The sequence below is a fragment of the Amblyomma mixtum genome, chromosome 1, assembly GCF_055824585.1.
Source record: "Amblyomma mixtum isolate Tamu chromosome 1, ASM5582458v1, whole genome shotgun sequence".
In the NCBI taxonomy this organism is placed as follows: Eukaryota; Metazoa; Arthropoda; class Arachnida; order Ixodida; family Ixodidae; genus Amblyomma; species Amblyomma mixtum.
The window spans coordinates 35420842-35444371 of NC_143012.1; the positions used below are offsets into that span (position 1 = coordinate 35420842).

Here is a 23530-nt window from a genome sequence, read left to right on the forward strand (position 1 = left end):
AAATAAATAGCCGATTGCAATTACTCCATTCAAAACGTAACTGATTACAGTGATCAATTACCGCCCCATTAAAGTAACTTAAAAATTTTAGAGGTCACTGCGGCGAGGCGCATTGGGAGAATGCGAAAGTATTGATGCCTCCTTCACAATCGTCGCCTCTGTGCTTCACTTTAGACGGTTTGCCTCTTTATTTTGACTGTTTGCCTCTTTTTGCTGCTTCCAATTGTGACATCTGCCGCTATTTTCACGTCCTCTCACTGTATGCCCGTCCGGGGCTATTTTAATGTCCAAACGACCTTTCGGCCTCTAATTACTCCAGGTCAGATTTTGTGTACAGCGAGATTTTATCCTATATCACGTGGTTTCGTTTTTCCCCCGCAATTTTGGCGCTAAGTACTGTTTTCACGCCTTCGCACTATATCGACGTCCGATACTATTTGGACGTCTAAGCAACAAATATGGCTCTAACTAATTACTCCGCAGCGACAAAATTTTGATGTGCATCATCCTTTATCACTCACTATCATTTTTTCGCTTAATTCTCACACGAACGGCGAAATCCCTGCCGAGACGTTTTGCGGACATGAAATCGTCGATATAGCCAAGTAATGCCTCCGCTTTATTATTTGCAAAACAGTAATCGATTACTATTGCGTTACTCTTTTCCACAAACTCGTTGGTATATTTCAAGCGCAGGCGTTTCTCAAAATTGTCAGCGCGCCGATTTCGCAACGTTTTGTCATTGAGAGATCAGCTGCCCCACTGAACACTTCAATGTAAGCGCTGGAGGGTAAGACGTTGCGCAGTGCTGCGATGCTAGATTTATAAAGGTTGTAGAAATTGGCGCTTCCTGACTCATCAGTTCAGGATCCTCAGTTGCTCCAGTGCTGTGACAGACGTACCTGTCAGCGATGGACAAAAGAATTCAATAAGCCGTATTGGTCTTGTGGCTTAGTAGCTGGCGATGTAACAAGCAAGGAGACGCAGCCGCCGGGGAATGAACGTTTATTCCGGCAGCACAGGCCAATATATAGCATAGGTGGAAAGGGGGTCCAGAGGGAGAGAAGAGCAGAAACGGCTACCTGCTCGAGCCATCGACAGAAACAAAAAGGGGAAAGGGGAGGGGGGGGGGTTGCGTTGCGTGGTAGATCGCCGTAACACTTCTCGCTGGGTTGCCACTCTTGCAGGCGAAGACTGTAGCACTGTTGTCGCCTGACTGTCGCGGGGGCTCGTGATAACGGGCTCTTGAGGATGCGGCACTTCGGGACCTGTGGCTGAAGAAAGTGACGATTTTTCAGGCAGCATGGATAGATTAGGCTCTGGCGAAGTTTGTAAGCCAGGCGGGCTTGGTGACTGCGATTCGTGTCGACGGCGTACTTGGTCAACGCGGCGTCTCACAAAGGAAGTAAGAGTTTGGACCGTCACTTTTCACCCGGACCGTATAGTTCCGCACGTACTACACGCTGCTTTCCATGGGAACCATCCAGTCAACGGACTCCTGCGGCGAATCTGCAACAGCTGGAGGAAAACGTGTACAAGCGAGAGCGCAAATGGTACGCTAACATTAACTGACGGAGATTTTCCATGTCTTCTGGGACGTCCTGCAGCAGTAGAACAAGAACCTGACAAGGTTGTCTTCTAAATTCCCCTCCGACATTTCCCGAAGTCGGTCCTTAATCCTACAGGCTGGTCTTTCTGCCGCGCCATTAGACTGCGGGTTAAAGAGGGTAGTTCGCAAGTGCATTATGTTGTCCTTAGCCGCTAAATTAGCGAACTCCTGGATAGAGAACTGCGTACCATTATCGGAGACAGTGGTAAGCGGAACCCGGCACATGTAGTGCAGCTTGTAGTGTTAGAGCCTCGCAAGTACAACACCCAGCAGCCAGGGGTGTGCTGGGCAGTCGGGTCGTAACAGACTCGGGTAGGGCTGGTGGTCCGTCACGAGGGTAAACTCCAGCCCTTTGTGACGCGAAACACCAGAACAAGGGCCTCTCTCCAGTTGCGAATAGTTCTTTTCAGCCGCTGATAGAGCGAGGGACTGAAAGCCTACCGGTTTGGGTCGACCATCGATTGCGTAGAAAAGCTCTGCGCCTACAAACGGGGAAGCATCGCAGTCGAGCTCCAGCCCTTACGACAGATCGAAGCGTACGAGGACTTCAGCTCGCTTTAACCTCCCCTTCGCCTTGTATAAGGCTGCTGTCATATTTGCAGCTACCATATCTTCCACACTACTGCGGCACAGAACGAACACGTGAAGCATGAACAGACTCAGGCTGGGAAGCTTGTAGTTTAAGCAAGGGTGCCTATTCTGGTATGTTATTAGGCCAATAGCAACGAGAAAAGTGCCAACGGTTTCGCCGGGAAGCTGTGAACGGTTGAGCAAGTTTTATACATCTCCGTTATTTCCTGCTTTTTCGGGTCGTAGTACTCATCCAGACCTTGAACGACTTCCTTGTAAGTCAATTCATTCAGCGCACGTGGGGTAGCTCTGCCAGCTAGCAACTTCAACCGTCTTGATAGTCAACGCCGAAACTAGTAGTGCTCTCTTCTTAGACGAGTCCGTTGCCCTGTTCGGTTCGAAATACGCTTCTGCTCTGACTATAGGTTAGGCTTCCACTTATCTTTTGTTTCGTCGAATTCCGGCAACTGTAGGCAGGCCATCGTTGTCGGCTCCGAGACAGCTTGAAAGCAGCTTCGGGATCCGTCTTGGTGGGGTGCTTACAAAAAAAAAAAAAAAAGGCCTCGCCGCCGCTGTTACATCGCCAGCTACGAAGCCGCGGGCAAGCATACGCAGACAGAGCTGGCGGGGAATGAACGTTTGCTCTGGCAGTGCAGGCCAATGTATAGCACGGGTGGGGAAGGGGGGTGCAGAGGGAGAGAAGAGCAGAAACGGCTATCTGCTAGAGCCATCGACAGAAACACAAAAAATTGCGTGGACACTTTGGCAACTAAAGTGTTGAGAGGTGAAAGCCGAGGACACTATGCCGGGTCGACTTCCGGTGGATGTGACGTTGCACCGTTCCCGTGGCTGCATCGATACCCAAATTGTACATTTTTCGGGGATATTTAGCGTTAATTACGCTTAATTACACATCTCTCCATCTATTTTGACACAAATCCGACGTTTTTCTGACCATTCTGTGACAATTGTCACTATGCCATGACGACTTCCAGTGGATATGAAGTCAAACTGTTTTTGTGGCTGTATCGACGTCCGCGTTATTTCGACGCAGTTTCGACATTTTTGCCTATAATTAATTCACTAATTAATCTACAGTCACCAAAATCGGCTTCTAGGTTCATTTTTTCCTCCTCTATGTGAAGCAACCATTGGTCTCCTTCTTTTTCAGTTCCCGAGTTAAACGCGTGTGACACGCTTTGTTAACGGACGACAGTATGAGCCATTAAAGGCCTTCGCCTTAAAAAGCGGAAAGGGGTGTGAGTGCGTTCGACGCGAAATATGCGCTGTTCGCAATAGGCCTAGCGAGGAAGGTGTACCGCAGCGTAGCCGATTACCCCGCCTTCTTACAAGACGTGCAACCTGACATCGTGGCGACTACCGCTATTGAAATCCTGCGCATCTGCAGCACATTGCCAGGTGGAAGCAAGTTCACCTGGGAGTTTCCCTTTAACAACGCGATACAGTTTTCAGATGTCCTCGTCAAGCTCTCCGAGTCACAAGTGTGCTAGATGTACTACCCCAGGGTCCAAGAAAAGTGCACTACCTTTCGATAGCGCTCATTATAAGCTGATAAAACGGGTTTTAGCTAGCGCTAATCGTCAGGCAGCTCTCAAATAAATCTCGCCCGCACCTTTTGAGTTGAAGCTTCGATGACCAAGTGGCTCGCCTATTTAGTGCCGGCCTTATCTGGCGATCCTTCGGGGCTTCGGACTATAACTACACTAACACATGCTCCTTACTATCTTCCTGCCACTCGGCTACTTGTGAATACGCTCTACACCTGTGAATAAAGGTTAATTTTTGTTTCTACTGACTACGCTGCTGCTTCCCTGGTCTGGCGTTACTGCGAGCACGGCATGGCTATGCTACAGTCACCGGATCGAAGGCTACGTACTGCACGAAGTATCTTCGCGAATGCGCGCTTTCTGGTTCGGCGTGTGGAAGCAACTTTGCAAAAATAGTGATACATGTAAACAACTTGTATATTGTACCTCTCTCCCCACTATCCTTTCTACCTGTTGCTCACCTCTTTCATTTCATTTCTGCAGTCTGCCAGCAATATTTCCGCTGCCCCAGCTCAGGTGCTTCCCGTAGCGATGGCAGATGCCGGGGCTAGCAAAAATCTTTGCCTTTATTTTATTATTATTCTTTTAAAATAAACTACTACTACTAAAAGAAACTGTGGAGTTGGTTGGGGCGGCCGAGTGAGAGAAGGGAGCCTAAACTCAAAGCCGGCAGTGTCAGAAGATCTGGATGCTTCGAAGGGTGTTTACAGAGAAGAGTATTCACTAAATTTGTAGGGTTGCATCACCCCAATGGACACAGGAAATAGCCAATAAACAAGTATACAAACAAAGAAGTTTGGAAAGAAGCCACTAAATATAAACCGAAAGTAAGACACAGAATACAAACAAAATGCTAGCAAGGGATGAACCAGTGGGTAAGAAAAAACATGGACGACTAAGACTTCCAGATCCAAGAAACAAGCCACAAGTTGGGTTGCCACTTGACGAAAAACGCTCAAGAAATGCACGATGAAAGTTAAAACACACTACCCATTGCGCTCTTCGTTAAACCCGCCCCTGCGAAAAATCGTTTTGAGACCTAAGCACACAGGTTGTTTCAGCCATGCCGGCTAAGCAAACTAAAAACGCGATTGACAACGTATATCCATTTTGTTTATTTTAGGAAGAGAATTTGGTTGTCGTCGGGCAGCGGAGCCTTGTTACGAGCGCCGTCCCTATCATGGCACATAGATGTACACCTCGGCGTTTTCAGGAGCCCTTTCCAGGTACTCGCGCTCTATGAGGGCATCGATTCTTTTCTTAACGGCCTCAGGGTTAGGGGTGAACCTCTCGCTCAGCAACTCGGTAAGCTTCGCGAGAAGTTCGCTGAACGACAGTCTCTGTTCCGACTTCATGATCCTCACAATGGCAGCCTCGATCACAAACCGTCGATCTTCATCTACGTTACGCGTAGCATTCTCGTCTCCTTTCGGGTCGCCCTCTTTCTTGGCGGCCGTCTCGATCCTCACCTTGTTCAGGTCAGATGTGAAAGATTCGTTCACGGCAAACACGTGACTTGGCTCTAAATCGTTTGTCGGAGGTTCCTTGACTAGGACCCGCTGGGCGGCCTTGCCTACTGTCAACGACTCCAGGGCGCGCACTAGGCTGGTCTCGGGAATGCCCGTCTCGGAGGCAATGTCCTCGTACGTAATCTTGTCACGGCTGTTGAACAGCATGAGCACGCACATCTGGTACGTTGACACCAGGATCACGTACGTTCTTGGCCCGCCCTGCTGAATGGAGAGCGTCGAAGACGTAGATGGTTCTCCTGGTGGATAGAACACCGCACTCATGTCCACCCAGCCTAGCTGTGGCTGCAAATCTAGCCGTCGACCATTGTGCTTGGCCAAGTAGAAGCGCCGGAACGTCTCAAAAGCGGTCAGAGGAACAGTCGGAATGTTGCACCGCTGGGTAGCCGCAGAGAAAGGCCAGAAGCCCGTTCTGAGCACGCGTATATTAAAATCCAATCCACGTATTTCCAGTTTGCACGAAGCCACGACGTGCTTGAACTCCTCTGTCAAGGTCCTGGATAGAGCCAGGTCTTGCAACATGGCCTCAGGCTTTGAGACGAACTCAGCACCGAATTCAACCTTGAGCTTGTTGACCATGGTTCTCTCGGCATCCTGCGACGCGCTCTTGTTGAGTAGGAGCCGCTTGCACAGGTGCTGCTTGTAGAAACGCTCGAAAAGGTCTTTCTCGTGCAGGAACCGGACGAATACGACAATCTTGTCTAAGAGAAGCTTAATCTCTTGCTCAGTCATTCCTTTTATCCCTTTCCTCAGCGTGTCATCCGCGAACGAGGCCAGATACTCGGGCGATTTGCCGGTAAGGCTGAGGATGTACTCAAAGTCGGCACTGATAATTTTCGTGACGAAGAACTCGTCATTGAAACAGGTATTCAGAAGGTGCTCATAGTTATCCTTAAGGTCCACCAGCTTCCTAACTAAGCACAGCGAGTCTGCTTTGCCGTCGTCTTCCGCCATGAGTGATCTGCCAAGCTCGCGCAGGTATTTGCTTACACACTCTGTGACTGCCTCGCGGCCGTGCTTTGTACGGCTGAGAAGCCGGGTAATGCGCGCGAGGTCACCCACCATTTGGTTCTTCAACATGGCCACGACGCCCGAGTCTTCCTTCGCCACGATGGTTTTCGCGTGGTTGGCGACCAGCTCCTGGTAGACCACTTGCTGGATGAGCCGCTCGGTGCCGGGGTCCAGGCAAAGCTTCGCCCGCTCCGACTCTTCTTTAATGCGCTGCTCCGCCATGGCGATGTAGTCGATCGCGCTCTTTTCTATCAATTCCTTTTGGCTTTCGAGAGCGTAGAATTTTGCTGAGTCGGCCAAAAAGGGTCGCTCGAAGTCTTCCTCGTAGACCGATCTCGAATCAACGCCCAGCTTTCCCAGCATCTGGCAGGCGTTCTTGACCGATTGCCTGTCGACCATCTCACCCTCCCGATCTCGGCTCATCGTTTGCAGGAGACTCTCTAGCAGCTTTTCTCGTACGTCTCCGTGGCGCGCCACCTCGTCCCGGAAGAGAAGGATCCCGAGGTCGTGAACGCTGCACATTTCGTACCGTGCCACGTGCACTTGTTCCAGGTACAATACGATGCTCCTGATCCGGTTCATTCTTGTCTGATGGTCGTTCCAGGCTTGATTTAGGGTCCGTAGGAAGGCGTCGTGAGGGGAGGCCAAGACGCCGGGCCGTACCTTGTTCGCCAGGTGGTCGGTCACGACTTCGCGCAGTCCGCCGTATAGCAACGCGCCTTGTTCCTGGACCACCATGGCGTGGGCACTGCGGTATAGATCGTTGAAGTGCTGCCCGCTGTCGCCCTTCTCCAGGATGTCCTGGATGGCCATCCGCAGAGGCTGCCAGAGGTTCTCGGTGCCGCCCTCTACCATTTCAAGCTAAGGCTCCGGAGCCCGCACCGCCTTGGCGTCCTTCTCGATCAGCGAGGCCAAGGCGTCCGCCCCTGACGCGCTCGAACGCTCTTCTCGAGGCTATTGCACGTCTTCGTTCTCCTCCAGTGTGACTGTTTTGCATGCATATTGGCGGTAAAGTGCTTCTTCACGCGCACGCAAAAAGAACTTCTTGCTTTTTGCGTGCGCGTTTTAAGAGCGTTAGCGCTTACTCACCACGTTTCGAGAGTTCGTGGGGTCTGCTACCACCCTGAGATCACAGCGCCATCTGTGGCAGCAACTAGAAAACAGCACATCTCGCATTGAGACTTGTAACGTACAAATTAGTATTTCCATTGGTGTACCTCACTTTAATCTCCTCCAAATCAATTCCAGTAAACCAAACAGCTAACGCTCGTTACTTCGTCTTCCAGACGGTGGCGGGCTTTGTTTATGCATTGTGCGCCTGCGAGCACTGGGTTTGAAGGCTTCATAACCATGAGTCTTTCTAGTAAAAATTCAGCTGACATTCAGCACTTCGTGTGTGCGCGTGCTTCTTGCTTAGTCCTCGTTTTTCTCTCGCTGTTCGAAATACTAATCCTTTAACTAATTCAGGCGCCGTTAATCACATCGATGCAAAACGTATATATTTGCGCCTGATTAGTACACCCGGACCTCAAGAAAGACAGTTTTTTAACGAAACACACCACTTGTAACACTCATGTATGAAATTTCTTACAAATTGTTAAAATAGGTGAAAAGTGGAATACCAAAATACCAGGATTTGCAACATTTGCAAAAAATTTTCAATACAGGAAAAATGTAAGGTACTCTTGTGGAAATATTCAAGGTAATGGTTCATTCTTCCGATGTGTGTAAAACCTTTAACAATTTTCCCATCGCTCGCATCGCGCAGTTAAACACTGCCATAGAAAACCAATGGGGAACGCTTTTCACGATAGCAAGAACGTTAACTGCAACAAAATGCAAGCCTGCCGACGGGGGATCTGTGGATATATTGATTGTTACAGTGAAGTCTTACAGTATATGAAAAACTGCTTTCATAAACTCTTTACGTTCAAAAATGCTTTTCTATAGAACTGTTGAGTAAGAATTGCCAAATTCTCCTTAAACAAATTATGCTAAGTAGAGCGCACACCGAGAAAAAGTTGACAGTCAGCAATGCATATAGCTGTGGACCAAGTCCGCTATAAGGAGACGAGGTAGAACCAGTTAGGAATTTTCAGCCGAGCTAAGCAACAACCTTACATATGCAACTACTTGAGTATAAATAAAATTGATATGAACCTTTACGTCTGTCCTGTCCGTTCTGTGCAGCGAACTTCGACAGGCATTGAAATTATTCGCGGCTGCGCATTACGGCACGAGCCGGAGAACGTGTACACATAATACGTATCCATAGCCGACGAGCAAAAGAAAAAAACGCTGTAATGCTCAGAGTCATAATGGCAGAGAGACGACCAAGCACTAGTTTTAGCATACCGGAGACGCATGCCGGTTTACCGGACTCCCCCCCGCGCACGCGCAGTGGCAGGGGTGCGGCCAGGCGGGTCCATTGCGCATGCACAGGAGGCGTCCGATAAACCGGCATACGTCTCCGATAATACGTCTCCGGTATACGAAAAACAGTACACGGTCACGTCAACACAACCACCATGCGTCTCTTGATGACAAGCAATTAGGTCAGTTTTCAGGGTCCACTGGAACCCAGCCGCCTACCGAGTGCCATGCAGAGAGAAACAGGGAATGGGAGAGAGAGAAAGTGAGACGCGCCCACATCCAACGGCGCTCTCTGCAGGGCTTCAAAAGCTCGGAGGAGGGGAAGGCGGCGCGGCAATATAAATACGCGGCCTAAATTTAGTGTGCGGGTCCGGGCGCCGGAGCCCCAGCACAGACCCGAGGGAGAGCCGCTGTTAGCGGGACCGGCAGCAGCAGCATGTGGGCCGTCACGCAGGACGTGTCCTCGGCGGCTATCGCCAACCTCAAGGAGTCCAGCCACGGGGGCTCCTTCCACGGCCGGCACGCTGTGGTGAGTCGATTGCTCGCGTACAGTCTTCGAAAGCAGCAAAAATTTAAACCTCTGCAATCTAGACACGCCCTCAGCCCGCGGGCCTCTCCGAAACAAAGCTTGCTCCTTGGGCTACAGCGCGTCGCTTGCTAGACTGAATAAGAGGCACGGGCAGGATCGTCACGAGAAGGCGAGAAGTGGGTAGCACTTGTACTGCCTGCTTCGTACCACCTTCCAGTGTAGAATACCCTCAGTTAACCTAGCAAGTCCCGAGGACTCTTAGCCATTCGCTTGAAACGGCGTCTGCAGTAGGGAAGAGGTTCTTGAAAAATGTACTCAGGACGTCCCGTTTGGGATGACATCTGGACCATTTGAGGACGTTTTTAGGACATCTGATGTAAATGTACTCAGGACGTCCCGTTTGGGATGACATATGGAACATTTGAGGATGTTTTTGCGGTAATAAAGAGCTGCAGTGCAGAGCCGGATAATGACACCCGTTTGTTTCTTTTTCCTGCCCCGTGGCGGTGCGAAGACCATCGACAAGCTGCCGGACAAGGTGCTGCTGCTTATCTTCTCGTACCTGCCCCAGCGCGAAGTGGGTCGGCTGGCCCGCGTCTGCCGCAAGTGGCGTACTGTGTCCGCGGATTCGCGCCTCTGGACACACGTCTCGTTGAGGCCCGAGGTATCCGGTCTGCACGTGTCCAGCATCGAGAAGCTGCTGGCGCTCATATCGGTGCGCTTTGGAGCTTCGCTGCGCTACATCGAGCTGCCCATCGAGCTCATCACACACACAGTGCTGCATGAGCTGGGGAACAAGTGCCCCAACCTGACGCACATGCTACTCGACTTCTCCACCGCCATGCAGCTGCATGATTTCAACGACCTGCACACGTTTCCAACCAAGCTACGGGTCATGTGCATCTGCCTCTCCGAGGTGATCTTCATGGAGGGTTTCATGCGAAAGATTTACAACTTCATCAACGGCCTCGAAGTCCTTCACCTCATAGGTGAGTGCTCAATCTCCATCCAGTTTGGTCGAGAGCTTTTCACGTACCCTCTCTCTCTCTCTCAACCCTCGTTAGGCACATATGAAAAGGTTGAGGAAGAAGAAGAGGAGATTTACGAAGTCATCAACATCCACAAAATCAAGAGTGCTGTGCCAAATCTTCGCTGTGTGAACATGTACGGTATTGCATTTGTGGATGACAGCCACGTTGAAGCCTTCAGCAGTAACTGCATTCAACTGGAGTGCCTTTCGATTAACTTTTGCGCAAAGGTAACAGGTTCTACACTAAAACTGCTTTTTCAGAGGTGTAAAAAACTCAAGACTCTGCTCATGCAGCAGACAGGTAAGTGAATGGCTTTGATGTATTTCTGTATCGGGAAATTCAATACTGTCACTCAACTTAGGGCTGAAGGCCGAACACGTGATGGCAGCTGACTGGGAAAACACCAACATCCAAGAGCTCGACATTACAGCCACAGAGCTCCCAACAGAGTGTCTCAGCGACCTGCTCACTCGGTTGCCTAACTTGCGATACCTCTGTGCGGGCCAGCAGGACGGCTTCAATGACCAGGTTTGGCTCAAGTTGGAAATACAAAAGTATACCAATTAATGAGCTCGTTTCGCAGGTCTTGAAGGACTGGATGGAAAAGGGAAACATCAAGAACCTCATTGCCTTGGACCTTGACAGAAATGAAAACCTCTCCGAAGAAGCACTTTTGAAATTAATCAAGGTACAAGGCCCCATGCTTCAAGGACTGGTGTTGTCTGGAATTCCCCACTTGTGTGAGCAGTTTTGGCAGAGCACCCTACAAATAATCAAGAAAATACGGTAAGTCATGCATTCCTTGTAATATGCAAGTCAAAATCTAAGCCTGACCATTCTTTTAAACAGGATTCTCGTCGCTGGGATGGCAATGGGCTGCTGCAAGAAGATACATCAAAAGATTCACATTGACTCCATGTTAGATGCAATTGCTAATAACTGCGCTGAAATTGAAAGATTGGAGATAGGCTGGGACAGTGAAACACTTCGTTTCAGTGACCGGAGCAGCAAAGCGATCGACACAGTGAGAGTGAAATGCCTTCGTTTGCGCTGCCTAGTTCTTTGTGATGGAAAATACTTTGAACTAGTTAAATCCAACTTTGATCGTGCTGACAGGCACACCTTGGTTCGCTCTACCACGAACTGCAGAGTTACGCTTGTCTACCTCTTGTCCAGCTACAAGGACCTTATCTTTAACTGAGTCTATCAGTGGAATTTTGCCTCACCGCTGTCTAACATACGGCCAACTGTACAAAACTTGATGAAAAGCACATTTTATAGATAACCTTTAACACAGTACTGGTCTCACTGCACATTGCACTATTTCAGCAGGTTTTTAACTGCATTCAAATGTAGTGCGAAAACTTTTTTAAATAAAATATGGTCTAAACTACACTAAAGCACCAACAAGCACGTATTACTGAGGCCGCCTGGAACAGAAATTTTCTGGGGAAGAATTTAAGCATGAGTGCAAAAAAAATGCTGACAAGACATACATAATGGTGTGTGTGAACAACAAGTGTCAAAAATCAACAGTATTTATTGAATATTTGCACACAAAGTCCAGTCCAGCAATCCAATTGCAAGCTAAGCATTGTTTGTTACACCCAGCTCTGAAATAATAGAGCAATCAACAGATTTCATGCTAAAAATATGAGCAACGTCGATGGTGACAACTCTGGCAAACCTCTGAGAATGCTTTTTCGTGCTCGGCATGTAAAAAATTACTACACAGTCGAGCACTAAACTAGACAGGGTATATTAATGCACCAAACAAAATTGGTGGCTTCATTCCTGTCAACATTTAACAATTCCTAATGTTCACAAAGCCTTTCTGGTTTTCATTCTACTGCCATCTTTCATAAGTTTGCACCAAGATCAGGTTAGCAATGCTTGTATAAAAGACTGCTGGAGTACCAGAGGCAATGAAGGATCAAAATGCTGAGAGTCAAGTGGAATTGCAAAATAAATGTACACATGAAAAACAAAAACTAGAATAACAAACTAGCACCTCCAATGGACACTTGAAAGCATAGAAAGAGTGCACTACTGAGCTGAATTTCAACTTTAGCATTACTATGCATTACTGCTTGACTCAATGTATAACCAGATAATGAATATACACTTTGCACAAGCCTTTTAGCTGGAACATCAATCAGGCCTGCTGCTAGCTACAGCTAAATGCAACAAAAAGGAAAGAGTGTTTATAACTGATGTTAATGTTTGATCCCAGCTTGATAGTGCAGTCTTCAACAATTGCACCAACTTCCACATATGAACACTCTGATCACATGAAAAAGCATTTTTCGTTACCGTGGTTGCATAGACAATCCCACAAGCAAAGGAAGAGAGGTAACCTTTACAAATGTCGACCTATTTTTTAAATTTAAAGATACTAAGCTGAGGGGGGGGGGGTCAACATACAATCGACACCACAGCATGGCACCATCAACAAAGGCGTGAGACAAATGAGATATCAGGGATGCTACTGCGTGGTAACAATTTTACGTTTGCTCAACAGCTCTACCTAGAAACATTTGGCTATTCTGTGCGCATGTTCGGAAGGAGTTTTTTCTTAACTTTTAACTGCCCACTCAGCGCTCATGGGGGTGTCAATAGTTGGTGGAAGGGCCGCTGCTCCAATCGTGGTGGCATTGCCAAATAGCGCTCCGGGGAGTGTCCGTAGGTGACGCAAGAGCCAACAATGGGGTTCACACACAGTTTGTCTTTGGTGCTTTGGCTCTTGTTTGATGCATTTCGCTCGACTGCTGGCCATGTTTTACCAGCTTTTACCGTCATGCTTCGTCAATCATCATTAGTGCACTAGGTCCAGTAAGCGTTCGGCACTCGTTCACGGCTACGTTCAAGATGGCTGTCATTCTTTGCGCTGAAGAAACGAACAAAACGAACTGCACGCTGAGCCGCAAGTTCAACGTTTCAGGACGGCTGATGCAGGTGTAGTGGCTACAGCGAGGCATAATTTTCAGCTGTTCCACGCAATATTGTGGTGCGGTTGTATGCGAAGTGCGAGATTTCGCGGGACGACAAAGTGCTGTGGTTGTTAGCGAAGCGTGGGATTTTGCTGGACGACGACATTAGACCAACGAGGCTGAGGGACTGCAGCAGCGATGATGACGGCAGCACTAATGAGGGTGACGGCGCAAGTCTGGACGAGTAGTCCACAAGTGATAATGAAGGATTGCAGGGTAAATGTCACATCAAAGAGAACATGCAGTTATTTAAAAGTAGACATGTAATTCACATCTGGGCGGCATTGCACTTTCAACTTCATTGAGCAAAATCTATAACCTGGCCGCCAAGGCATTCACACATTTGGGGAGTGTTGTGACATCCTTGCCCTTTTGATACTCACAAATAAAAATAAAATTTCCAAAAGCAGTTCTCCATTGAGCACATAGACTGCCTACAGAATGCAATACCTCACCTTTCAAGGCATTTGTTACCTGCAGTTCATACAATGTTGCGTTGATGTACAATACATCAGTATAAATCCTAGCATCACAAATCATCAGCACAAAGACTGCACCTCAGGCCTCCTTAAGCTTATGAGAAATTAAATCAAGATTGTAAAGTTTTCAGATTGCCAAGCTTAAAACTATATGTGTAATATGGTACAGTATAGAAGAATATGGCATAGAAGAATAAGAATGGGGTGGAGCGCATATGGCAGGTTCTCTCAGATCATGAATGGCAGCTTACCAATATCCCTGAAGAGAAAAGTATACAACAGCTGTATCCTACCGGTACTCACCTATGGGGCAGAAACGTGGAGGCTAACAAAGAGGGTTCAGCTTAAGTTAAGAACAACGCAGCGAGCTATGGAAAGGAAAATGATAGGCGTAACGTTAAGAGATCGAAAGCGGGCGGAGTGGGTGAGGGAACAAACGCGGGTTAATGACATCTTAGTTGAAATCAAGAGGAAGAAATGGGCTTGGGCAGGGCATGTAATGCGAAGGCAAGATAACCGCTGGTCCTTAAGGGTAACGGAGTGGATTCCAAGAGAAAGCAAACGTAGCAGGGGACAGCAGAAAGTTAGGTGGGCGGATGAGATTAAGAAGTTTGCGGGGATACAGTGGCGGCAACTGACAACGGACAGGGTTAATTGGAGAGACATGGGAGAGGCCTTTGCCCTGCAGTGGGTGTAGTCAGGCTGATGATGATGATGATGGTACAGTACAAAAGACAAAACTCGTCAGCAAGCAAGCACTATTGCCCTTCTACCCTGCTTGTATTATCACAAGGTTTTCTGTGGCAAGACAGCTACTTGAAAAATGTTGACAACTGATGGTTGAACTAGTACATGAATGGCAGTTTCTTGCTGAATGCTAAGTAGGCATTCCCATTTACTCTGTATCACACTACACCACTCTGAAACACCTCAATATGCTGAAAACAAAACGTGGCAGGGCTTAGAGTGTACGGCTTAGCTCCCTTAGGTCACACGTGAAAATACTGCTTCACGCTTGCACAATATACGAGACAAGCAACTGGTACCTCATCTTCAAGTAATATTACAAGTCATGGCAAAAGTTTGTAAAAAGCACAGTTAGACCGCAGCCACACTAATTCTCAGTTTTCCACTTAAATGCAAACTAGTTTCCTTGAAGCAGAACTGTTATTGCGAAAAGTAAGCATTCACATGTTGTCCTGAGGGTAAAAAGAGGGCATGGCTGTAAAGCTTTCGTTTATGAAAGCATGCTCTGCCTCTTTGTATTCACAAAGAAATGTCTGTAATGCTTTCTTTCACTACCAGTTAAATCACAGGTAATGTGGATCACGGTAGTCTTCCACACGCAAGCACCTGCAATTGTTATGAATAGCAGGTACAGCATACTCTTTCAACAGTAAAACCCTGCTTGAACAAGCCTACTAAAGCTTACAAACTGGGACATGTCTTGTACAAAACTCTCACACCTTGTCATACAATTTGACAGCACTGAAGTGGAAGTTAATGCTGGAACCAACTAAAACCCCTTGATAGAGTCGCCGCCAAGCAGTGGCAAGATTCTCACGTGTCTGCGATTTTCTTTTTAGCTTGCACATTCGAATGGCTGCGAATTCACTGCTCCAAACATGAACGGTAACCAACAAGGCCAAGTCACAACACATGTCCATTTAACAACTTTAGTGGAACAGCACTGTCTACCATATGTTTGCTTTTCATTCTTTCAATGTGCATGCAATTAAGGCTGCTACAAAAGCTCACTGTTACTGGTAAGCTAGTTTGGTTTGGTTTATGGCGTTTAACGTTCCAAAGCGACTAAGGATATGAGGGACGCTGTAGTGAAGGGCTCTGGGAATTTCGACCACCTGGGGTTCTTTAACGTGCTCTGACATCGCACAGTACACGGGCCTCTAGAATTTCGCTTTCCATCGAAATTCGACTGCCGGCCGGGATCGAACCCGCATCTTTCGGGTCAGCAGTCAAGTGCCATAACAACTGAGCCACCGTAGCGGATAGGTACTGGTAAGCTCCTTTTCGAAAAACATTGCAGGCACTGGAAGCTGTTTGTGACACGAAGATTGTCACTGCTTAGCTTTTCTTTTTCAAGCCTATCAAGGGACTTTGGTCCCACATAGAAACTGTGCACGACCGGCCAGAACTTTCTACGTGATTGCGAATACTGAACCTTCATATGCAAGTTGCTTCGAGAATTTGCTTCCCGGTTTGCTGATATCAGCTGCAGTTTCCACTTGCATGCCAGCGAATTTTATAGGCTTCCCATAAGGCAAGCTTATTAGTTGAAACTACAAAAGGCAAGGCAGTGAACGTCCTCTCGATGATACATTAATCACACATACATGTTCTTAGAGAACTGAAAGCTCTGTTTCGCTGGACCGCGTCTATCAACACAAACTGAAAGCAAGAAGGCAAATGAACGAGGCACACAAACATCACCGCGGCAAAGGTAAAGTTCAAAGGTCACATGAACATTCAAACTTGGATCAGTGTAGTCATCCTTCAACTTCAATTCAACAGTAACTGGCTTTCCAGGCTCAAGGGTCCCCACTGGTAAAGGATTTTGCCTCCATGCTTCTGAGTTGGAACGCACTTTCCATTTATTTGGCGCTCCAGCAGCCAGGCCATCCGGAGGCTCAAAACAAAGATGCAGCAATCCGCCAGGTGCCAGATCCATGTGGCACACATGCTTGCTGCTCCTCGACTTATCACAGTCGCTGGCATGTGGAACAGTAACAGCAAGTGCCTCAACATGACCAGAGGTCAAGTCAACCACTTTGATGCAGTGGTTATTCGTGTCCGCAACGTACAAGAGAGAGTCCAGGACGCACAGTCCTCCAGGTTCGTTGAGACCGGCCGCCTTTGAACAAGAGCTTGAACTTTCACCTCTAGCACATCCAAGAAATGTCGTGCACGCGCGCTTTTCCACATCCACTTCTCGTACCTTGTGGTTGTAGCTGTCTGCTACATAAAGCTTTTCCTTGGTGGCACTCCAGGCCACACCAAGAGGGTGTTGAAGCTTCGCCTCCAAGGCTACACCATCTGCATCCCCGAAGCAGAAGAGGTCCTGTGGAAGAGAAAAGAAAATAAAAAATGGGAGGGCCTTTAAGCTTCGCCTTAAAGGGGCCCAGAAACACAATCTTAGTTAACTGTTTTGCCTGTTGATTGCATACAGTGAGTTATAATGGTGCTATTAGCGTCGGTAATACCGCGTATATTCTGTTTTTTAATATTTTAATGTCCTCCGAAAAACAACTTCATGGCTCTGATGGTGTCGCCACACAGTGGCGGGTTTTTAGCAGCGGATATGACATCACCTGGCGCGAGCTTGATGATCGGACAAACAGTAAATATACTGCAAATTGTGTGAATAAATAGAGACACATTTTGTCACCTGTCTGCGTTTTATATTAGATCAACAAAAACAACTTGTTTGTCTTAGATAAAAGCCCTGCAAAGCAAGTAAAATAAAAATACACCACTAGGGGCGCTCTGGCATGGAAACGACGCTGCCAGTCTCAGCAAGAACGAGTTACAGAGAGCAGGCAACCATGGAGTACAAACTTCCGCGACGTGCTCTGGCTGGCTGTTTTGATTGGTTGCACCAGGTGCCGTCATTGGGAGAGCGAAATAGGAGTGGGAAGCCCCGCCAAAATCGAGTTGAGGGCAGCGTTTTGTTTGCTTGTATTTTGAAATTTCTTCACTGAATAACTCCCGTTCCTGTGCATCGATTCCTGTAAGTCAGCATCTGTGTGACATAAAGAACCCACCTGAAGTATAGCCGGTATCCCCCCAAGCAGTGTTTCGCAGCCCCTTTAAAGAGTGGAATGCCATAGCCTGTTGCAGGGCTACCAGGGTGTCGGTGTCCACGGATGCCTTGCTCCAAAACTTGGTTTTTTGAGGAAAGGAAATGACGCAGGCCACCCAAAGTCCCAAAGTTTTTCTCTTTTACTCAGCCCCCCCCCCTCTATTATAGGTTGCGGGTTCGCCCAATTATAGGTCGCCCGTTCAAACCCCTGCCGCGAGCTAGGCTCTAACTTAACTAGTAAGTTTATGTTGCACGAAACGCTGAATCTTATGACACTATCCGGAACATTCTGCAGCAATTTTTTAGCAGCTCCCGATTATTTCTGACACGCGGTGCCGACTACTACTACTACATTGACGGCTTTCTGACCTAAGGAGCTGCATACGCTGTCACGTAAAAATTGATCAAATGTTGCATGTGGCTGATGCTAAGTGCCAATTATATATCTAGGACCGCTCGTTTTCGGGTTTTATTTTTTCTGAAATTCTGGGGGTTAAAATCAAGCCTTATTTATCATGTTCAAAATTGAATTTTTCAAGGACCCTTCGGTACTTTCGGCTTTTCGGTAGCTTTGAAATAACCCCAAACTAATGAAAACACTTCATTTGTATGTATTTGGTTATTTTTACCTTGCCATATTTTTGCTCCTTTCTTTTGTGAACACCCCTAAATGACAGGTGTCACCCGCAATCTGTACGCCAGAGAATTTTTTTTCTTATTTATTACAATCATTTCACAGTATAAATTACTATCGCTATGCGCAGCATTTCCTCATCCGTGCTATACCTCCCCTCCTTTGCATATTCGTGAGAACAGCTATTTCAAACATACAACAGAGCTGGAGAAGGATGTCATTAGCACAGGTGCTGCTTGAAAAAATTATGACAATGAGACGTTAGGTCAGTGCCTGTGTTTTGGCTGCTAGCTTTTTTTGGCAGGCACATTTTGTACTTACTCTTAAGTTAAGCCACGCTGTAAATAACCAGCTCTAAAAAAGTTTTAAGCCCCACCGCGGTGGCTCAGTGGTTACGGCGCTCGGCTGCTGACCCGAAAGACGCAAGTTCGATCCCGGCCGCGGCGGCTGAATTTCTTGAAGGCGAAATTCTAGAGGCCTGTGTGCTGTGCGATGTCGGTGCACATTAAAGAACCCCAGGTGGTCGAAATTTCCGGAGCCCTTCACTACGACGTCCCTCATAGCCTAAGTTGCTTCGGGACATTAAACCCTAACAAACCAAACAAAAAAACCAAAAAAGTTTTAAAGCCATCAGACAGTAAGTGAAGCACCACTTACTTATGTGTCCAATATATGCACTGGCTTTAGTTGAGTGCTTTCAGCTTTTTGCACTGGCAAGATGTATTTTCTTGAAGGCACTTCTAAAATTGCAAATTCTCTTACGTATGACAACTGCTGGCATATAATACAAACAATACAAGGACCACACGAGAAATTTTTCTAAAACAGGTATAATGCACAACTGTACAATGAGCACACTGATTTCTCTAGGTTGCAGTTCATGCTATACTGTTCCTTTCTCAGGAGTCTGTGGAGAGTTATACGTGGTATACCAACTTGCTTCAGGCATGCAGTAATCCACTCTTTACGAGAGGGCCCCCTTTTTACCTAAGCAAATGGCTTCACCTCATCTGTACATTATTGCAAATCGACGTCGACCGGCATGTATAAGAGGCTAAGTTACAGACTTGTTCAGTGGCACCAGCGACGAACCCGATACGACTCTGGAAACATCCGCAGCATTCTATCTGTTCTATTTTTTTTTCCCCTAGTTTTTTTAGCCCATTGTGAAAGGCTGAGAAAGCCATTAGGCTCTTTCTCAATGCGCATTTTTGGGTAGAAATGAGGTCTAGGCTAATTTTCAAGAAAAGTGCTTGAGGTGTAAAAATCTGGTACTAACAGGTTTTACCTGAGTCAAGAGACCCTGTATATTTCTCACCGTTGGATTTAGTCCTCCGCCGATGAGGTTTTTAACTTTTCCGTCCTGCAGGGATAAGGTTCTTATGGACGAACTCTCGCTGTCAGCGATGTGCAGTGAGCAAGGCGGCTGGAAACAAATCCCCGAAGGCTGGGCAAATGTTGCTCGCAGAGGGTAGCTGTTGTTCCTGTTTCCCTCTTCACCACTCCCGGCAATGCACACGCAGGTACCTTTCTTGAAGGCCCTAAAAGCAGAAGAGTAATACTCATCATACTTTACATCACCAAAGAAGCAAAGTCCACTTACTTCTTTTGGAAGAGTTCGCTGTCTTGGAAGAAGAATGCCCATATCTGGTGTGAGCCAGCCATTGCTATGAACAGTACATCATTCACTAAGCAAATGTCCCATGGTGAGCTCAGTGACTGCTGTGGTCCAAGATGGCCTCCCACAGTGTCCGTCCCTTGCTTCCCTGTACCGGCCAAGGTACGTACCATCTTGTTTTCCATGTCGACCTCACGAATGGCATGATTTCCTGTGTCGGCTACAAGCACGGTATGTGCGTCTCGACAAAGGACGCCTTGGGGGTCCCGAAACCGAGCTACATCAAAGGGGCCATCTCGATAACCGGGTTCATATCCCCCAACGGCCTCAAGCACTCTGCCACTACGGTCCGTAACAAGAATACGATGGTGACCAGTATCCGCTATTACGAGTCTTGTCTCAGTAGCACAGACTTTTGCAGGGAAGAGCAGGTGCCCGGTCGGGAGAGCTCCTGGAGTCAATGGCAAATGGGTCAGTGCCTCCGGCTGAAAGTATCCCAGTGCAACCCGGCAAAAGGGCTCAAGAAGACGAACTGCCCCTTCGCCAACGAGAAAAAGCAACGCCTGCCCCGACGGTCCGAGTACAACCAAGGTTGGCCAACAGTTAATCCTCAAGCGCTTCCAGAGCAAGCTTTGCGCGTCGTTAACTACGGGATGAGTGATATCGAGGCGCTGCAGGGCTTTGCTGACGCTGGACAGCTCTTTCTCCTCGTCGAACTTGGCCGAGTGCACGCCGACCACCAAAAGTCCCGAATCCACAGGGAACTGCCGCTCGAGACGTTTGACAACAGGAAGCACGTGTTGACAGTTGATGCAGCAGTAGGTGAAGAAGTCCAGCACAACGATCCGGCCGCGAAGATCGGTGCTCGTCAACGGCCGCGATGTGTTTATCCATTCCAAACCTGCAAAGGCGACGCAGTTCGGACACTATACATCTTCGATTTTCCGTGATTTGCTAAACCCAGCTAATTAAAAACCTGCGATCCCCGATTCATACACAAAGCACGTTACCCAGCAGATAACCAGAAAAACCAGCCTTGTCGCGCAAGCTCTGCGATGACAGGCGCAGAGCTATGGGTAACGCAAATCAGATAGTTGCAGTGCGCTTAACTGTGCGTCATTAACTAGCCGCTATCCGCACAGAAAAGTTGGGCTGCATTTCAAACGCAACAATGACAAGTTTACAGTGAACAAAACTTACCTGTTCCAAACTCAGCAACGATGAAAGGATCGTCCGAGTTTGAAACTTCAGTGATGTATTTTGTGATCACTGTGTCCTGTTCACTTTCTTCGGCCGCACAATACTGACTTTCAAACTCTTCTTGAGCGTTTCGGTGTTTGATCAATGAAGTTGGAAAACTGTCAAACGGATCCATGTTTCAAATCGGACACACCCTGCGTCAAAAAGCGCGTGCAACAAGTAAACACTGGCCAAGCTTGGTGCAGAATTATTTGGAAATCACTCAACCGACGGTTCAGCCAGTACTCCAGTCTACATAAGTTGTCTATCACAAAAAAAGTTTTTAGCCCATTATTTAGAATACTGCATACTAGCTTCGTAAATTTTACTTTTTTTATTCATCTAAAAGCAGAAATTTTAATGGTTGTCACGCCATCTATAGGTAAAAATATGTACTTCGCAAGAGTCTTTGCTGCATAGGAGAGCGGCAGCGTTAATAATTTACTGCGTCTGCAAAATATATTAAAAAAAAGATAGCGTTTTCATTTTTATAATGTAATATTAAAAGTTGTGCGAATTAAGAACTGCAGTTTGAAACTTTTGAAAATGTCAGTCCGCAGAGCAGCTTCCTCCAAAATGAAACAAAGGTTTTAGGTTCCTATTCGTTATGTCATTTTTAAAATCGGCTAACAAGCACTAACAAGAGCTCTGGCAGACTCTATGGTAGCTATACCTTTACCAAGAGAAGAGGCAGCTCTTTTTTCCTCCATGCCTGCACTTCAGCTACCATGCACACTCAAAACATCACGGGCTGATGCGCTCGAGCAGTTGGCATTTTTCGGGAACATGGAGTGGCATTACTAAGACGTACCATTCTGAAAACTCCGTCCTCCGTGTGTGCGCGCATACGTGCAGCTTCAAAGAGCGGATGTATCAGCTGCTCTTCAGGCTCGAGCTATGTAGTTGAAATTTACCCGCCGGTTTCAAAGCCGGCTGGTGGCCGCCCATTGCATGCAGACGCGACTTTATGAATTCACGGAAATACCCGCATGTTACCCAATTACCAACATACACGCCCAGCACTTACTTATGGTAGGACAGGTTTCCGCTTCGTATTATGATTTTCTCTGCAAACTCCATACGCGCGCGCAGCGCCAAGACATTTTGCAATGGCGTGGCCCTCGAGCAGACAACTTTGGCGCGAACGTAGTGAGTAAAAGCCATAGTAGCGAAAGCGCAACGGTTTTTCTTTTCCGAAATGTAATTAAAAACTTCTTAAAGTATTTAGGCAACAACATTTTTTTTAAACATATTTCTTTTTAAAAGGTTGCCTGTTAAGCACAAAATATTAGTTTCTGTGGTGTGCAATACTTATTTTGGGCAAACTTTGAACTCACATGTTTTTCTGCCTGTTTTTTTTGCAAATTATAGCCATAATAGTGAATGTTAGAGCATTCTTGATTTTCGAACAACGTTTATTTTTGTATTTTTTTTTTGGCCAAAAGTTGTGATTCTGTAGTTGGTAGCGCACCAGTCCATAATGCTTCAGCACATTAGCTCTATGTGCCACTGACCCACTATCTTTATCTATCTACGTTTCTAAAAACGGGAAATTTGAAATAGCTTCGAAATTGGGAGGAGCAACGTATATCCGCAAAAAAAAAGAAAAAAGTTAGCTTTTTGGGCGCGCGCCTATGCACTTATTTGCTGAACTTATTCCGCAACTTATACAGTAATGAGAAAGATATGACATTTTTACTGCTGTGATAAAGGTGACAGGAAACAAAGCTTGCGCATTCAGTTAACGATTACCCTTTAATTATGCGCGACACGCACACTTCTTCCTGTTTTCTAATTACTTTTTTCTCTAGGCGTATATCCAGAAGTAATTTTGAACTCTAGTAGAGAAATAACAAATTTCTTTTTGTTCTAACTGGTTCCCTTTTAGAAGTATTGAAGGCTGCAGGTGCCCACAGGAGTTTTCGGAACAGAACAATTACAACAAATCTTCTTTGCTGGACAGTCTCAGCATGCAGCCATAAGTTGAAAGTGTGCTTTACATTTCCCCATGCAACCTCCACAATGCACCCTTCAATGCATGGCTGTGCCTCTATGGAACGAGGAGATCCAGGTTTTTGGAGCGAAAGCTTCACTACAGGACCTCGGTCTTCAATCGTGAGCCGTATAAATTTGACCTTCAGCTGAATTAGAGGTCAAAGCATAAAAAAGAGAAGAAGAAATTGAATTACTATCCATGACTGGGAGTCGAACCCGCGCCTGCACAAACAGATCTCCTTTAAGGGCCGCACAGTGAGACCACTAGGATATCACCGCAGCTAACACACCTCATATTAAACTGCACCACACTCTCACGCTGTGCATTGGAGAGCGTAGTCTTCATCACCTTCCATCTGTTCCGTCCTGTGGCACTGCCTGCTCACCGTCTTCTTCTATGTAGCACAAATCCATGCTTTCGCTCCGATTCAAATGTAGTAAGCATTCTCTGTAGTTTTTTGCAATTTCAGCGCTCTGAAAACTTCTGCGGGTACCTCTACATGTGTGTGCCTTCTGCGTCTATGTTTGGACTGCT

General features: G+C 47.0%; 2 protein-coding genes and 1 pseudogene across 2 annotated transcripts; 1 reads left to right on the forward strand and 2 right to left on the reverse strand.

The window, feature by feature from the left end:
* Nucleotides 1–4925: 4925 nt before the first annotated feature.
* Nucleotides 4926–7142, reverse strand: LOC149365991 (cullin-3 pseudogene; annotated as a pseudogene).
* A 1897-nt stretch (nucleotides 7143–9039) lies between these two features.
* FipoQ (F-box/LRR-repeat protein FipoQ) lies at nucleotides 9040–12613 on the forward strand. The gene is made up of 6 exons (XM_089547468.1): nucleotides 9040–9189; nucleotides 9704–10178; nucleotides 10254–10520; nucleotides 10582–10748; nucleotides 10804–11006; nucleotides 11070–12613. Exons 1-6 carry the CDS (start codon nucleotides 9097–9099, stop codon nucleotides 11419–11421), a joined length of 1557 nt encoding a protein of 518 aa, XP_089403594.1. The 5' UTR covers nucleotides 9040–9096; the 3' UTR covers nucleotides 11422–12613.
* LOC149365993 (NHL repeat-containing protein 2) lies at nucleotides 11431–21179 on the reverse strand. Its single transcript, XM_089547467.1, has 4 exons — nucleotides 20962–21179; nucleotides 19747–20662; nucleotides 19462–19684; nucleotides 11431–16768 (listed from the first exon to the last, which is right to left on the reverse strand). The coding sequence occupies exons 1-4, from the start codon at nucleotides 21134–21136 to the stop codon at nucleotides 16034–16036; spliced, it is 2049 nt and encodes a 682-aa protein (XP_089403593.1). The 5' UTR covers nucleotides 21137–21179; the 3' UTR covers nucleotides 11431–16033.
* Nucleotides 21180–23530: the final 2351 nt, after the last annotated feature.

What these genes read in the sequence shown, in the direction of transcription:
- FipoQ (XM_089547468.1), top strand. Translation starts at nt 9,097, where the DNA reads ATGTGGGCCGTCACGCAGGACGTGTCCTCGGCGGCTATCGCCAACCTC. An exon ending in AGGACGGCTTCAATGACCAG is followed by an intron (nt 10,749 to 10,803) that starts GTTTGGCTCAAG and finishes CTCGTTTCGCAG; the next exon opens with GTCTTGAAGGACTGGATGGA. An exon ending in CAAATAATCAAGAAAATACG is followed by an intron (nt 11,007 to 11,069) that starts GTAAGTCATGCA and finishes TCTTTTAAACAG; the next exon opens with GATTCTCGTCGCTGGGATGG.
- LOC149365993 (XM_089547467.1), bottom strand. Translation starts at nt 21,136, where the DNA reads ATGGATCCGTTTGACAGTTTTCCAACTTCATTGATCAAACACCGAAAC. An exon ending in CGTTGCTGAGTTTGGAACAG is followed by an intron (nt 20,663 to 20,961) that starts GTAAGTTTTGTT and finishes TCGCCTTTGCAG; the next exon opens with GTTTGGAATGGATAAACACA. An exon ending in GCGGAGGACTAAATCCAACG is followed by an intron (nt 16,769 to 19,461) that starts GTGAGAAATATA and finishes TCTCTTCCACAG; the next exon opens with GACCTCTTCTGCTTCGGGGA.